This window comes from Calliphora vicina, chromosome 2, assembly GCF_958450345.1.
Source record: "Calliphora vicina chromosome 2, idCalVici1.1, whole genome shotgun sequence".
In the NCBI taxonomy this organism is placed as follows: domain Eukaryota; kingdom Metazoa; phylum Arthropoda; class Insecta; order Diptera; family Calliphoridae; genus Calliphora; species Calliphora vicina.
The window spans coordinates 125,692,015-125,708,796 of record NC_088781.1 but is presented as its reverse complement, the minus strand read 5'-3'; the positions used below and the strand labels follow the sequence as shown (position 1 = coordinate 125,708,796).

At 30.0% G+C, this 16,782-nt stretch overlaps 1 protein-coding gene across 1 annotated transcript; it reads left to right on the top strand.

The window, feature by feature from the left end:
* The first annotated feature begins 3,425 nt into the window (after window positions 1-3,425).
* Window positions 3,426-15,052, top strand: Ir40a (Ionotropic receptor 40a). The gene is made up of 10 exons (XM_065500367.1): window positions 3,426-3,531; window positions 7,936-8,359; window positions 8,425-8,593; window positions 8,652-8,933; window positions 8,992-9,445; window positions 9,500-9,729; window positions 9,788-9,962; window positions 14,321-14,417; window positions 14,481-14,776; window positions 14,906-15,052. The coding sequence occupies exons 1-10, from the start codon at window positions 3,426-3,428 to the stop codon at window positions 15,049-15,051; spliced, it is 2,379 nt and encodes a 792-aa protein (XP_065356439.1). The 3' UTR covers window position 15,052.
* The last annotated feature ends 1,730 nt before the right edge of the window (window positions 15,053-16,782 follow it).

The window sequence follows — 16,782 nt, the reverse complement described above, 5'->3', positions numbered from 1 at the left end:
TTACAAGTGTTCTCCATTTTACAAAATTTTTATAATCTTAAAAGTTTTTGTTTGACGACTAAAATTCCTTTGTTGTTTCATTATGATTGAATGTCGGGAAATGTAGCAAAGCAAAACTTGGCAACTTTGGCAACTTTGGCAGCTCGGCATGTCGCCATGAGTTGCCACCTGACTTTATTTTTTTAATATTTGAGTGTTTCAAAGTGTTAAATATAAAATTCCGTTATTATTTTTTTTAAATGGTTGACTTGAAAAAAGGATTTTTGCCTCAAAACCTGTCATTGGCCCCATCGTGCACTGTTTGAAGTTTAACTAAAAATGGGACGGATCGGAACAGGGGGTGTGACACCTCCCATACAAAGTAAATAGTTATTTTCAAATATATGGTGAACTATAATTGTGGAAGTCTTGAAATTTAGTCCGAATAGCACCCTTATCATTTTACATGGTTTGGCTGAAAATGGGCGGTATTAAATTAGTTATTTTCGAATATCTGGAGAACTGTAAATGTGAAAGGCTTCAAACTTCATATGAGCAAGAAGTTAATAAAAAAATGGAAAGGATCGGAACTCGGGGTGAGTCACCTCCCATAAAAAGTAATTAGTTATTTCTAAATATCTTGAGATCTATAATTACTAGATTCTTCCAACTTTATCCGAATAGCTCTCTTATCATTTTACATAGAATAGCTGAAAATGGGCGGGAGTGGATAAGTGGGCGTGGAACTTCCCATGCAAAGTATATAGTATTTTCGAATATCTGCAGAACTATTATTGCGACAGCCTTCATACTTTATACGAATCAATTTCTTATCAGTACATGAAGTTTATCCAAAAATGGGACGGATGGGAACAAGGGGTGTGGTAGATTCACTTGATATTCGAATATTTATATATTTTATCTACAATGGTAACAAAATTACTCATTTGAAGCATTACTTTAACTATTATAATAAATAGCTTTCATATCATTATAAGGAGTCTGACTAAAAATAGGCGAATGTCTTCAAAAAAGCTTCACGATTTTTTAAAATCACAGGATATTTTTTATACCTTCAACGGCATAGTATGTAATTAATCACAAACAAGAAGTTCCGTTATTATACCCTTCACCTTCGTGAGAAGGGTATATATAAGTTTGTCATTCCGTTTGTAATTTCTACATTTTTCATTTCCAACCCTATAAAGTATATATATTCTGGATCCTTATAGATGTCCGTCTGTCTGACCGTCTGTCTGTCTGTCTGTTGAAATCAATTTTCTGAAGACCCCAGATATATTCGGGATCCAAATCTTCAATAATTCTGTCAGACATGCTTTCGAGAATTTTGCTATTTAAAATCAGCAAAATCGGTCCACAAATGGCTGAGATATGAGGAAAAAACCAAGACAACCTCGATTTTTGACCTATTTTTGACCTATATCTGGATTACTAAGGCATTAATATAGACAATATGGATATCTAATGATAGATATTTCAAAGACATTTGCAACGTATATAAGACCATAGTAAGTTGGACCTACAATGGGTCAAAATCGGAAAAAAAAAATTTTAACCCGAATTTATTTTTTTCAAAAAAATTAAAAAAATTTAAAATTTAAAGAAAAAAAAATTAAAAAAAAAAAAAATTTTAAATTTAAAATAACAATCGGAAAAATTTTTTTTCAAAAAAATTAAAAAATTAAATTTTGTTTACCTATAAATATTTAAAATTTTAAGGTATAATTTGGTGAAGGGTATATAAGATTCGGCACAGCCGAATATAGCACTCTTACTTGTTAATTATATTCATTTATTTGCTTATAAAATCTTTTCCCATTTTATTTTTATTTTACTTTGACAGGGGTAGCGAAGCGCACCAGGTCAAGCTAGTAAAGTATATATATTCTGGATCCTTATAGATTGCGGAGTCGATTAAACCATGTCTGTCTATCTATCTGTCTGTTGAAATCAATTTTCTGAAGATCCCAGAAATCTTCGGGATCCAAGTCTTCAATAATTTTGTCAGCTATGCTTTCGAGAAGTTTCCTATTTAAAATCAGCAAAATCGGTCTACAAATGGCTGAGATATAAGGAAAAGCCGGGCAACCTCGATTTATGGCCTATTTTTGATCTATATCTGGATTACTAAGTCATTAATAGAGACAATATGGATATCTAATGATAGATATTTCAAAGTCCATTGCAACGATAAATGGAAAAATGGGTCAAAATCGGGAAAAATATTTTTAAAATTTTTTGTCATAATTTTTTTTTTTTTTAAATTAAAAAAAAATTTCGGAAAAAATTAAAAAAACAATTTAGAAAAAAAAAATTTTTTTTTTAATATTTAAAAACTGTTTTGAAAAAAAGTTTAGTTTTGTGAAGTGTATATAAGATTCGGTACTACCGAATATAGTTCTCTTATTTTGTTTTTGTTTGTATTTTTGGTATATTTTACCTTTTATGGCTTTAACTATGTGGAGTTTTCTACATAATAAGCTATTATGTATGTGTTACCATTTATTATTATGTACCTTTTTTCATAATTATGTTTTTAACCAAGAAAAACCATAAAACATACAATATGTTACGCTTTTCTGCATTTCTAAAGTTTTTTTTTGTGGGTTTTTTTTTCAATAAAATATAGCGGCTAGAAATATTTTTGACTTGTATTATTACGGAAATATGCTTAGAAATTATGATTTAAGAAAAATTATGCAAAAAGTTTTAGAAACACAAAAAAGTTAAAAGTAATATTTAACATTTGTAAATGAAAACTAAGTTGAAAAAACCCCGTTAAAATAGACTGAGTCATGGTTTAAACAAAAAAATTTTGTAAAACTTCCGTTGTTTTTTCTTTATAAATATAAAAATATTCATTGTAATTTTTCATTTCCACAATGAACTAATTTTCAAATCAAAATATTACATAATTATGAATATTTTATATTCTTGTCTCAATAATCCCTTTAATCCTTATGATGTTTATCAAAGAACTCTCCATTCATATAGATACCAAATAAATCATATTCTTTGTATAAATATTTTCTATCATAAATTGACACATAACATGACACAATATGCCAAATACCAAATATGACAGGTGATATTTAAAAAAAATGTCTAGGAGAAAACAAGCGCGCAAAGAAAAGTGAAAAATTAAAAACTGAAAATGATAGGATAATTGCTAATCAAAAGGTATTCTTCATTCAAACGCCTCAAACTAAATACTAAGAACCTTTGCAGTCATACACAAATTAGTCCTATAGAAAATTTGTGCAAGAACTATAAATACGATACCAAAGCACAGGTGTTCGAGTATAAATACCAGGAATACCTAAAGGAAGACACCACCAAAGCGCAAAATAAAAAAAAAATACCTACATTAGAAGCTTAAAAACGTGTAATTTGAGAAAAGAAAAAAAAAATAAACAACAAGAAAAATGCTTATTTCCAAGCTAATATTTATATGTGAACTGCTGCGTCTGGCCATGGCCAAGGCAATGGTAATATTAGAACCAGAAAAGAATATCTCCGATGTGTCCATAGGTAAATTAAGCAAAATAATATGTATAATAAATATGTTTGTTTAAATAGTGTGTGACAATATAAAGGAAACTTTGGTATTATTTGTTTAATAAAGTGATTGATCGTTGTGAAATCAGTATTTATGATGTGTCTTGGAAAGCAAAAAAAAAAAAATAATAAAGATTTAGTAGCAATTATATGGGAAAAAAGTGAATTTCAAGTTGTTTGAAATTGAGACTTAAAATGGACAAAATTTTCATAATCTCTCATAGGGAAAATTCTGGCATCAAGTGGTAGTTAAAAAAATGTAAAATTATTGCAATAACAGATTAATTAAAAAATTGACAATTCCTAGAATTAAAAAAAATGATTTAAAAACAAATATGAGTGCTATATTCGGCTGTGCCGAATCTTATATACCCTTCACCAAATTATACTTCAAAATTTTTAATATTTTTAGGTAAACAAAATTTAATTTTTTTTCCAGTTGTTTTTTTAATTTTTTGAGAAAAAAATTTTTTCGATTGTTATTTAAAATTTTTTAATTTTTTAAATTTAAAATTTTTTTTTTTATTTTTTAAATTTTTTTTCCGATTTTGACCCATTGTAGGTCAAACTTACTATGGTGTTATATACGTCGTTGCAAATGTCTTTGAAATATCTATCATTAGATATCCATATTATCTATATTAATGTCTTAGTAATCCAGTCTTGGTTTTTTCCTCATATCTCAGCCATTTGTGGACCGATTTTGCTGATTTTAAATAGCAAAATTCTCGAAAGCATGTCTGACAGAATTATTGAAGATTTGGTTCCCGAAGATATCTGGGGTCTTCAGAAAATTGATTTCAACAGACAGACGGACAGACAGACGGACATGGCTTAATCGACTCCGCTATCTATAAGGATCCAGAATATATATACTTATAGGGTCGGAAATGAAAAATGTAGAAATTACAAACGGAATGACAAACTTATATATGTATACCCTTCTCACGAAGCTGAAGGGTATAATAAACTAAAATTTCGTAAAAAAATCGCTTATTTCAGAAAAATACCAATTCTCCATAAATTAATGTAAAAAAAATTTTAATTGAAAAAAAAACCTTGATTTTTTAACGTAAAAAAATTTTTAATTGAGTTATATCTGGAAAAAAATCTCTAATTTAAAAAATCTCAAAATTTCCAAAAAAAAAACAGGTTCATTTTGCAAAAATATTTAATTTCATAAAAAATTGCTAACTAAGCAAATAATTCTTTAATATCACCCATAATTTTATAAAATCTTATTTAAAAAAAATCACAAATTTTACAAAAAAACAAGTAAGAAAGTATGGTCGGTCAAGCCCGACCATATAATACCCTACACCAAGTAAATAAGTAAAAATATTTGTCTTTTAAAATATCAATAATTTATATTCGTGAGTGATTTTCGGAAGTGGGCCTTATATGGGAGCTATGACCAATTATGGACCGATCACAATGAAATTAGGTCGTGTGATTTATGTCTATATGAAAGTTATTTTTGTTGAATTTTGTGTATATACCAACATTTTTAAGCGATTTATGCACGTTAAAGTGATTTGCGCAAGTGGGTCTATATGGGAGCTATGACTAATAATGGACCGATCATCATAAAATTAGGTGACATTAATTCAGTTTATATAAAACTTATTTGGAGCGAAATTTGTGTAGATACATATATAAATTAAACATTTATGACCCATAAAGTCAAATTTCGAGAGGACTTTTGTATGGGGGCTAGGTGAAATAATGGACCGATTTCAGCCAGTTTCTATAGTTTTCGTCCCTGGGCCGAAAAAGTAATATGTACCAAATTTGATCGAAATATCTTCAAAATTGTGACCTGTACTCTGCGCACGAGGTTTGCATGGACAGCCAGCCGGCCAACCAGACGGACGGACGGACATCGTTTAATCGAATCAGTAAGTGATTCTAAGTCGATCGGTATACTTTAAGGTGGGTGTTAGACTAATATTTGTGGGCGTTACAAACATCTGCACAAACGCATAATACTTTCCCCACTATTGTGGTGTAGGGTATAAACACCCTAAAGTATGCAGTACAAGTTCAGATATTTTATTTGCAAATAAATAAGAACAGGCTGGTGTGCGTTCGTTGGAGAAACTTGAAGAACTAAAATTAGTAAATGCTAGCATTTTTTATATAAAGTCACTTTTTTTTCAATTTAGGTTATTGCAATAAATTACAAAATATTGACTTAAATTATCAAATAAAAATCGTTGTCTATTGGATCTGAAAACATTTTTATACATAGAAAATATTCTTTCGATAAAAGGCAATATTTCTTTAAAACTTAGAACGGTTATGTTTGAATTAGAACTAAAATTTGATATTTAGATGGCGGTATTATTAAAATAGTGCTAATTTTATATTAAAACAAGTAAGAAAGCTATATTCGGATGTGCCGAATCTTATATACCCTTCACCAAATTATACTTCAAAATAAAATATTTAAATATTTTTAGCTGAACAAAAATTTTTTTGCAGTTTTTTCATTTTTTGGAAAAAAAAATTTCGAATTGTTTTTTTATTTTTTTTTAAATTTTAAAAAAAATTTTTTTGTTTTTAAATTTTTTTTTTTTTTTGAATTTTAAACAAAGGAAGTAAAAACCTGTAACACAACAGCGAAAAATAAGTAAGACAAAATTTGTTTTTGATAAAGTCAAAATATGCTATTAAACAGTAAAATATGCTCTAAAAACGCAAAAATATGACATAAATATGCTCTTAAAACAAATATATGCAAAAATATGCATTTAAGGGTAAAATATGCCAAAATGTGCACTAACAAATCGATGCCAAAATTCTTAAATAGTTCTGAAACATGTAAATATCTTATCCATGTGCTCATTAGACTCACCAGAAAAAACATGCATTTGCATATTTTGGTTTCCCTGGTTATAATAAAATGTAAAATTAAAAAAATTAAATCAACTCCAGAATTTGAATAGAATTTTCATGAAAATAATGGAATTGTAAAATTTCAAAAAAAAAAAAAAATTCATACAATAAAATTTTAATTAAAAAATTGACAATTCCTAAAATTAAAAAAAAAATCTTTAAAAACAAGTAAGAGTGCTATATTCAGCTGTGCCGAATCTTATATACCCTTCACCAAATTATACTTCAAAATTTTAAATATTTTTAGGTAAACAAAATTTAATTTTTTTTGTTTTTTTTCATTTTTTGGAAAAAAAATTTTTCGATTATTTTAAATTTAAATTTTTTTTAAATTTAAAATTTTTTTTTTTTAAATTTTAAAATTATTTTTTTTGTTTTTTAAATTTTTTTTTTGTGAAAAAAAAATTCGGGTTGAAATTTTTTTTTCCGATTTTGACCCATTGTAGGTCCAACTTACTATGGTCTTATATACGTCGTTGCAAATGTCTTTAAATATCTATCATTAGATATCCATAGATATCTATATTAATGTCTTAGTAATCCAGATATAGGTCAAAAATAGGTCAAAAATCGAGGTTGTCTTGGTTTTTTCCTCATATCTCATTCATTTGTGGACCGATTTTGCTGATTTTAAATAGCAAAATTCTTGAAAGCGTGTCTGACAGAATTATTGAAGATTTGGATCCTGAAGATATCTGGGGTCTTCAGAAAATTAATTTCAACAGACAGACGGACAGACAGACGGACATGGCTTAATCGACTCCGCTATCTATAAGGATCCAGAATATATATACTTTATAGGGTCGGAAATGAAAAATGTAGAAATTACAAACGGAATGACAAACTTATATATACCCTTCTCACGAAGGTGATGGGTATAAAAATCTATCCATAGAATTCAAAAATTTTACCATATTTGTACTTAGGTAACCATGATGCATCAAATCTATATAGTGGCTAGTGAAGCTTTTTTTGCTGTTGACCTGTGTTATTTAAAAAGCATCTCTATAAAGTAGACACACAATCTGCGTCTTGACAATCAATACTTTGGTCTTAGCAGTAGAAAAAACATAGACATTCAAGTTTATAACCTGAAACTAATCAACCAATAGAATTTTGCTCTGCAGTCGTAAAATTTAATTAGTGACCGCTAATATGGCCTTCGTAGAGGAGAAATTGTGTTCTTCCAATCACCGTTTTGGAGAGTGTAAAGTGTTGGCTCTACATATTTCTAAAACGTTGTATAGAGTTTTCTCATAGAAGGCACTACACGAGTTGATGAAGATCAAACTATTTCACGATTAATTCATCGTTACCTCAAGGATCCGTTCTTTTTCATATTTTTCTAAATGACTGTACTATTCCTTTGCCGATGAAAACATTTACCATTAGTATCCATTAAATTTAAGGCAACGAATATTAGAAATTGGGAGGAGAATGCAAAACGTGAACAATTACATTTCTTTCATATTCTTTCAGGCCTTTCCCAAATCGTTAAGAGCCTCCACCCCAACCAACTGGCCATTTTGATGGGACCTAAGGCAACTTTCAACAACTCTTGGGACGATTATCAACTACACGACGAGGAAAATCAAAATTTACAACTACACATCGATGAATTTCTACAAAACTTACACACGCTAAATTTCAAATCGGTGATTTTCTATGATACTGAACTGTTTTTCAAATTTATCGAGTCCAGTTTGCATGGATCCATAGAGAGTGTGAATTTGATATTTTGTAAACCCTATGATCTGATGCAAAGAATACATGATCGCAAGCTGGCACATCGCTTAAGTTTGTTTATATTTTATTGGGGTGCAAAATATCCGCCCAAAAGAGCTGAGGTTAACTTTCGGGAACCGGTGAGGGCGGTGGTTATAACAAGGCCCAGGAAAAGGGCGTGAGTTAGATTCGCTATAATTTATATATTTAAAATTTAATCTGTTGAAATAAATTTTGTTTTAGTTTTCGTATTTATTACAATCAAGCTTATGCAGATGGTTTGGGTCGTTTAAAACTGGTTAGCTGGTATGATGGCGACAATTTGGGTCTTAGTAAGGAACCTCTATTGTCCTTAGCTAAAACTGTGTATTCGAATTTTCAGGGGCGTGTTTTTAGAGTGCCAGTATTTCATGTAAGTACCTATGTTTTATTACAAACAAATAGTTGTTATAATCCATTGTTTACTTAAGTCCCCTCCTTGGTTTTGGGTTAATTATGACAATGATTCTTATAACAATAATTCTTTGGAATTTACGATATCTGAGGAGAATCCTTTAACTGAAGACACTATAGAGTTTAAAGAAGTCAATGTTACGGGTGGAAGAGATCATCGCCTGTTGCAATTGCTGGCCCAGCATATGAATTTTGAATTTGTTTATATAGAGGCTCATGGTAGGACTCAGGGCTCCTTAAGAACTGATAATGAGGCCAATGATACATTTACAGGAGGCATAGGAATGCTGCAGATAGGGGTAAGTTGTAGGAAGAATATATCCAATAGATTCTCTATTGTTCTCTTTATGCACTCAGCTGGCTGATTTCTTTTTGGGTGATGTGGGCTTAAGTTGGGAGCGTCGCAAGGCTATAGAGTTTTCTTTTTTCACTTTGGCCGATTCCGGAGCATTTGCTACTCATGCTCCGCGCCGTTTAAATGAGGCTTTAGCCATATTAAGACCTTTCAAGGCTGATGTCTGGCCTTATTTGATCTTAACAATCATAGTATCGGGTCCCGTATTTTATTTTGTTATATCTACTCCCTATCGTTGGCATCCTTCCACCGTGAAAAAATTGTCCAAGAAAATATCCAAACATGGAGCCTTTCACATGTGCTACATTAAGGAAATCACTCGAATGGATACTCAGTTTCAAAGAAGACTGGCTAAAATGGAACAACATTTTCGTGCGCCCCAGGGAATGGATGAATTGCCTCCTAATCTGTTCAATCGCTGTATATGGTTTACCGTACAACTATTTTTAAAACAATGTGAGTTTAATTTTAATATCAAAAAACAATTTCTAAATATTTTCTAAATTCCAGCTTGTCAAGAGCTATACAATGGCTATAGAGCCAAATTCCTAATGACTGTCTACTGGATAGCAGCCACTTATGTTTTGGCCGATGTCTATTCAGCCCAATTGACTTCACAATTTGCTCGACCCGCCCGTGAGCGACCCATTAATACTTTGCATCGTTTACAAAGTGTTATGATCCATGATGGCTATTTGTTGTATGTGGAAAAGGAGAGTTCTTCTTTGGAAATGTTGGAGGTGGGTTTTTATCTTCTTTTTTTAATAGAAACTAGTTTTAGTTTGAGCTTAATTATAGAACGGCACTGAAATTTTCCGCCAGCTATATGCTTTAATGAAGTTACAAAGTCCTGATGAGGAGGGTTTTCTAATTGATTCGGTAGAGGCTGGCATACAATTGATAGCTGATGGCTTGGAGAATAAGGCGGTGTTGGGTGGCAGAGAGACTTTATTTTTTAATATACAACAATATGGTGAGTAAATGTAGTAAACAGTATGAGGAAAATGGAAATGTTAATGAATTTTGCGTTCCTTTAAAGAAAATCTTTAATTTAAAGTTGGTACTTTATGTATTTTAAGGCAAATATACATAGAGCGGAAACTGGAAAAAGACACAAATAAAAAAGTCACTCAAATTAATCTCCTATACGATTGATGTTTTTCCTTTCACATAGTTTTTTTTTACTAATACATTCTCACCACTTAGGTTTTTGGCAACTGAGTTAGGTCTTTGGCAGGAGAGTTTCCGATCTATGTGTTTTTATCTCAGTTCTCACCACTTAGATTTTAGATAACTGAGTTAGGCCGTTGAAAAGAGAGTTTCCGATCTATGTGTATTTATCTTTGTTTTAAGGTACCAAAATAATCCCCTTTACTCCTTTTTGATTGGAAAAAAGTACCAAAAGTTCTTCTTGGAGCCCTTTCAGAATCAATTTGGGCACATCATTTGATCTACAGATCGAAAACTCTGCTGTCATAGACCTAACTCAGTTGTGAAAAATCTAAGTGGTGGTAATGTATTAGTAAAAAAAAACCTATGGGAAAACAAAAACAACACTTGCATGTGTGATTATTTTGAATAATTGTTTTCTTTGAATTTTTTTTAGTTTCCACTCTATGTATATTTCTCTATGATTTGATCTACAAAATAAAACACAAATAATTGTCAAATTTGTCAAATTATCTAAACCATTTTCGATGCCATTTTAATAGACAAAGCCAAAGAAATACAAATTGAGAACAAATTATTATGTTTATGGTACAAATATAAATTGAAACTCATTTTCTATGGCTACATGACTTTTAATAAACGGAATTATTAAAGAAAACTGAATAGAAAGATATTAAATGGAAGAACTCAAAATAATGTTAGTTTTTTGGGTTAAAATAAATTAAATTTTCAAACAAATGTGACTGGAATTTACACAACAAACAAATTGTTGCTAAAGTAGAAAAATAATGAAAAGCAATGATGCAAAAATTGGAAAAGAAAATGATGTACGAAAGCTAGAATTGGAGTAAGTACAAAGAGATCTAGGAATATAGCAAAAAATTAAGTAAGAAAAGATCTGGGCTAAGTTTGGAGAAGAAATAGATCTAGGAATAAAGAAAACAATTAAGTAGGGAAAGATTTATGAACAGAACTAGAATAAAACTAGAATAGAACTAGAACAGAACTAGAACAGAACTAGAACAGAACTAGAACAGAACTAGAACAGAACTAGAACAGAACTAGAACAGAACTAGAACAGAACTAGAACAGAACTAGAACAGAACTAGAACAGAACTAGAACAGAACTAGAACAGAACTAGAACAGAACTAGAACAGAACTAGAACAGAACTAGAACAGAACTAGAACAGAACTAGAACAGAACTAGAACAGAACTAGAACAGAACTAGAACAGAACTAGATCAGAACTAGAACAGAACTAGAACAGAACTAGAACAGAACTAGAACAGAACTAGAACAGAACTAGAACAGAACTAGAACAGAACTAGAACAGAACTAGAACAGAACTAGAACAGAACTAGAACAGAACTAGAACAGAACTAGAACAGAACTAGAACAGAACTAGAACAGAACTAGAACAGAACTAGAACAGAACTAGAACAGAACTAGAACAGAACTAGAACAGAACTAGAACAGAACTAGAACAGAACTAGAACAGAACTAGAACAGAACTAGAACAGAACTAGAACAGAACTAGAACAGAACTAGAACAGAACTAGAACAGAACTAGAACAGAACTAGAACAGAACTAGAACAGAACTAGAACAGAACTAGAACAGAACTAGAACAGAACTAGAACAGAACTAGAACAGAACTAGAACAGAACTAGAACAGAACTAGAACAGAACTAGAACAGAACTAGAACAGAACTAGAACAGAACTAGAACAGAACTAGAACAGAACTAGAACAGAACTAGAACAGAACTAGAACAGAACTAGAACAGAACTAGAACAGAACTAGAACAGAACTAGAACAGAACTAGAACAGAACTAGAACAGAACTAGAACAGAACTAGAACAGAACTAGAACAGAACTAGAACAGAACTAGAACAGAACTAGAACAGAACTAGAACAGAACTAGAACAGAACTAGAACAGAACATTTGGAGTAGGAAAAGCTTTAGGAATGAAGCTAAAATTGGAGTAAAAACAGATTTGGAATGAAGCTAAAATTGAATAAAAAATAGTTCTAGGAATAATGCAAATCGAGGAAGGAAACTTAAATTACACTAGAAACATATTGAGAAATGCAGCTTCAATTGGACCTGAAAGAGACCTAAGAGTGAATCTAAAATTGAATAAGAAACAGATCTACAAATAAAGCAGAAATTGGAATTGAAACAGATTATGGAATGAAGCTAAAATTAATCTAAATTGGATAATAAACTGCTTTACGAATAAAGTAAAAATTGGAGTAGAAACAGATGAATGAATTAAGCTAAAATTGGATATAGATATAGGTCTAGGAATGATGCTTAAATTGGAGTTGGAAAATATTTAGGAATGAAGCATAAATTGGCGTAGAAACAGATGTATTAATCCACAAATAGTGAAATAAATTATTTAATTGTCAGAGATTGAAATAGAAAAGGGTCTAAAAATTAATGTAAGATTGAAGTAGAAAAGATGAGGTAAGGAAGCTAAACATATTACGGAAAGATGACAAACAGATATATGAATAATGCAAAAATTGGATAAGAAATTTATTTAGGAGTAATGCAAACATTAACGTAGACAAATATCTATTGAATTTAAATTTGGGGTTGAAATAGATCTATGAATGAAGCTTAAATTGTACTAGAAACTGCTGGAGCTAAATTTGCAGTAGAACAAGTTTTAGGAATGAAGCTAAAATTGAATAAAAATAGTTCAAGGAATAGAAAAAGATGTAGGAAATAACCTAAGATTGCAGTAGAATAGAATCGAGGAAGGGAACTTAAATTAGACTAGAAACTATATTGTGATGAAACAGAAAAAGATCTAAGAGTGGATATAAAATTGCATAAGAAACAGATTTAAGAATAAAACAGAAATTGGAGTAGAAACAGATTAGAGAATTAACATAAAATTGGAACAGAAATAGATCTAGGAATACAGAAAAAATTGGAGCAGACGAAGGAATAAAGGAAAATTAGATTGTAAAAGTATCTAGGAATGAATTGAATTTAAAATAATAATGATTATCTATATAAATAAAAATCAAATGTCGTTCGTTGGTAATTGCATCAGTTGAGAACCGCAGGGCCGATTTAGAAATTTTTTTTTTTAAATTTTGGTCATAGTCCAACTTAGGGTTATACGAAATGAAAAATTGACCACGTGACTCTTACGATCGATCGATTTATCGATCTGTGATCACTCGTATTTCTGACCAAAAATCGATTTTTTATATAAAACCTCAAAATATCTAAATTCGCTAATAACTTGGCCAATAAACGTTTAATAAAGAAAAGCACCTCGATCTGTGATCACTCATATTTCTGACCCAAAATCTATTTCTTTATATAAAAACTCAAAATATCTAAATTCGCTAATAACTTGGCCAATAAGCGTTTAATCAAGAAAAGGAGCTCGATCTGTGATCACACATATTTCTGAACAAAAATCGATTTTTTTATATAAAACTCACAATATCTAAAATTGTTAGTAACTTAGCCAATAAGCGTTTAATCAAGAAAAGGAGCTCGATCTGTGATCACTCATATTTCTGACCAAAAATCGATTTTTTTTATATAAAAACTCAAAATATCTAAATTCGCTAATAACTTGGCCAATAAGCGTTTAATCAAGAAAAGGAGCTCGATCTGTGATCACTAACCCAAAATCGATTTTTAATATAAAAATTCAAAATATCTAAATTCGCTAATAACTAGGCCAATAAGCGTTTAATCAAGAAAAGGAGCTCTATCTGTGATCACTCATATTTCTGACCAAAAATTGATTTTTTATATAAAACCTCAAAATATCTAAAATCGTTAGTAACTTGGCCAATAAGCGTTACGAAGCAAAAAATCGTCGTTTTTTGCACTATAATGTTCAATAACTAAGTGAGAATAAATGACAGATATATACCCTTTAAAATGACATACAAGTTATAAAAAGATACGCCTTTGAAAATGTGATACGCCTTGTAAATCTCGCTTTTTTAAGTTTTTTAAATTTTTTAAAAATTTAATTTTCAAAGTGTTTTTTTTTTGAAAGCAAAACTAATTGAAATCCTTTATTTATTAAGAAATGTCCTCACTTATGTTCTTAAGCAGCTGTTAAAATTTCTAATAATAGACTTAACAATCCTTTCATTTCCTAATCATTTGTTCTAGGCTCTAAATCCTTTCAATTAAGCCACAAACTATATACCCGCTACTCAGCTGTGGCTGTACAAATTGGTTGTCCTTTTCTGGACAGTTTAAACGATGTGTAAGTGAAGTATTAACAAGGTCATGGTCATATAATTCTAGCAATTAAATTACAAATATTTAGACTCATTCATTTGTTCGAAGGTGGCATTTTAGATAAAATGACCACAGCTGAATATGAAACACAATCGCGCATGATTGGCAAGGACTTGAATAAGAAAAATAAGAAAACCTTTAAAGAAGATCCCACTGAGTTGGCAACAAAAACCGAAGAGCCCAATACTTCAAATGAGGCGAGCGGCAAGAGTGCCGATAATGCAGAGATGAAAAAACCACAGGATACACAAATCATACAACCCCTTAATCTGCGCATGCTGCAGGGAGCCTTTATAGTGCTGATAGTGGGTTATACGATGGCAGGTAGGGTAACTAACATTTTAACACTTTGTTAATGAAAATAAATGTTTTCTTTTTTCTTTCATTATTTTCTGGTTTGAATTTTCTTTTCTTTTTCTTTTTTTTTGTATGTTTTAATTTTTTCTGTTGTAGGTTTAATGCTTTTACTTGAATTATTTTGTCATGGTATGAATTTGAATATAATCAGAGTGTGTAAAACTAATTTGCATAAAAAATTGAAGTTTCTAAAAAGAAAATTAAGAAAATCACTTAGATGGCTGGCAGTGCGCTTTAAATGAACAAAAATCTCAACAAGAATGGAGAAAATTTTGAATGATTTTTAAATAATAAAAATATTATAATAAACAAGCTTTAAGTGTGGTAGTAAAAAGTTAAAAAAAATAGTTTTATTTGGAAATTGAAAAATATATAATGGAAAAAATCTAAGCATACTTAATACCATACCATTCCTAATCAAGATTCGTTATGCAAGTCCCTTCCAACATTTCATCTGTTCCCATTTCCATTAATTGTTTAAATTTGTATTTATTTCAATACGCAATTCTCTATAATTTTATAATAATTTACTATCAAAATAAGGTCATCTTTAACATTAAGTTAAATTACCGCTCGATTTGTTCTCATTTTAATGTTTGTGATCTTTTTAGTTGATCACACAAATAAAACACAAATAATTGCCAAATTTGTCAAATTATCTAAAACATTTTCGATTGAAATCAATACACTTCATAACATTTTCATAGACACAGCAGAATAAATAAAATTATTGGGAACAAATTATTATGTTTATGGTACAAATATAAATTAAAACTAATTTTCTATGACTACATGACTTTTAATAATAAGAATTATGAAAGAAAACGTAAAAGAAGTAAAAATTATGTTGGTTTTTTGAGGTTAAAATAAATTGATATTTCAAACAAAAACGAAACAGTATTTAAACAATATCTCTGATCTTGATTCTTTAGAATTGTAATAGAAGATCTATTAATAAAGCTAAGATTGGAGTGGAAAAAGAAAAATTGGAGTAGATACAGATCTAGCAATTAAGCTAAATTTATAGTAGCAATTGATCCAGGAAAGAAGCTAAAAATTGCATTTAAAATATCTAGGAATGCTGCAAAATAGGAGTAGAAAAATGAGGAAAGGTTGAAGTACAAAAATTGAGGAATGAAGCTAAAATTTCAGTAGAAATGAAACCCAAATTGAAGTATAAAAGATCTTGGAATGAAGTTGAGATTGTGTTACAAATATCTCTGTTCTTGATTCTTTAAAATTGTAGTAGAAGATGTATCTAAAATTGAAGTAGAAAAGGATCCATAAAATAAGGTAAGATTGGAGTAGAAAAGATCGAGGAATGAAGCTAACATTGAATTGAATAGGAGTAGAAAAAATGAATCAAAGATTGAAGTTCAAAAATCGAGGAATGAAGCCAAACTTACAGTAGAAACAGATCAAAGAATGAATCTAAAATTTCAGTAGAAACAGAACAGAATGAACCTGAAATTTGGGTTGTAAAGATCTTGGAATGAAGTCAAGATTGCATTACAAATATCTCTGCTCTGGATTCTTTAAAATTGTAGTAGAAGAAGATGTATTAATGAAGCTAAAATTGAAGTAGAAAATTTATAAAATAAGGTAAGATTGGAGTAGAAAAGATGAAGGAATGAAGCTAACATTGGACCAGAAACAGTTATGGTAATGATCTGAAATTTAAACAAAAATTATCTTGAAATGGAGCTAAACTTGGAGTAACAATATATCCAGGAAAGAAGCTACAAATGGCGCATAAAAAGATCTCGAAATGGAACCAAAATAGGAGTAGAAAAGAAGGAAATGAAATCAAATTGGGGTTTAAAAGATCTTGGTATAAAGTTAGGATTGCATTACAAATATCTCTACTCTTGATACTTTAAAATTGTAGTAGAAGAAAATCTATAAAAGAAGGTAAGATTGGAGTAGAAAATATGGAGTAATGATGCTAAATTTTAAGTAGAAATAGATTTAGG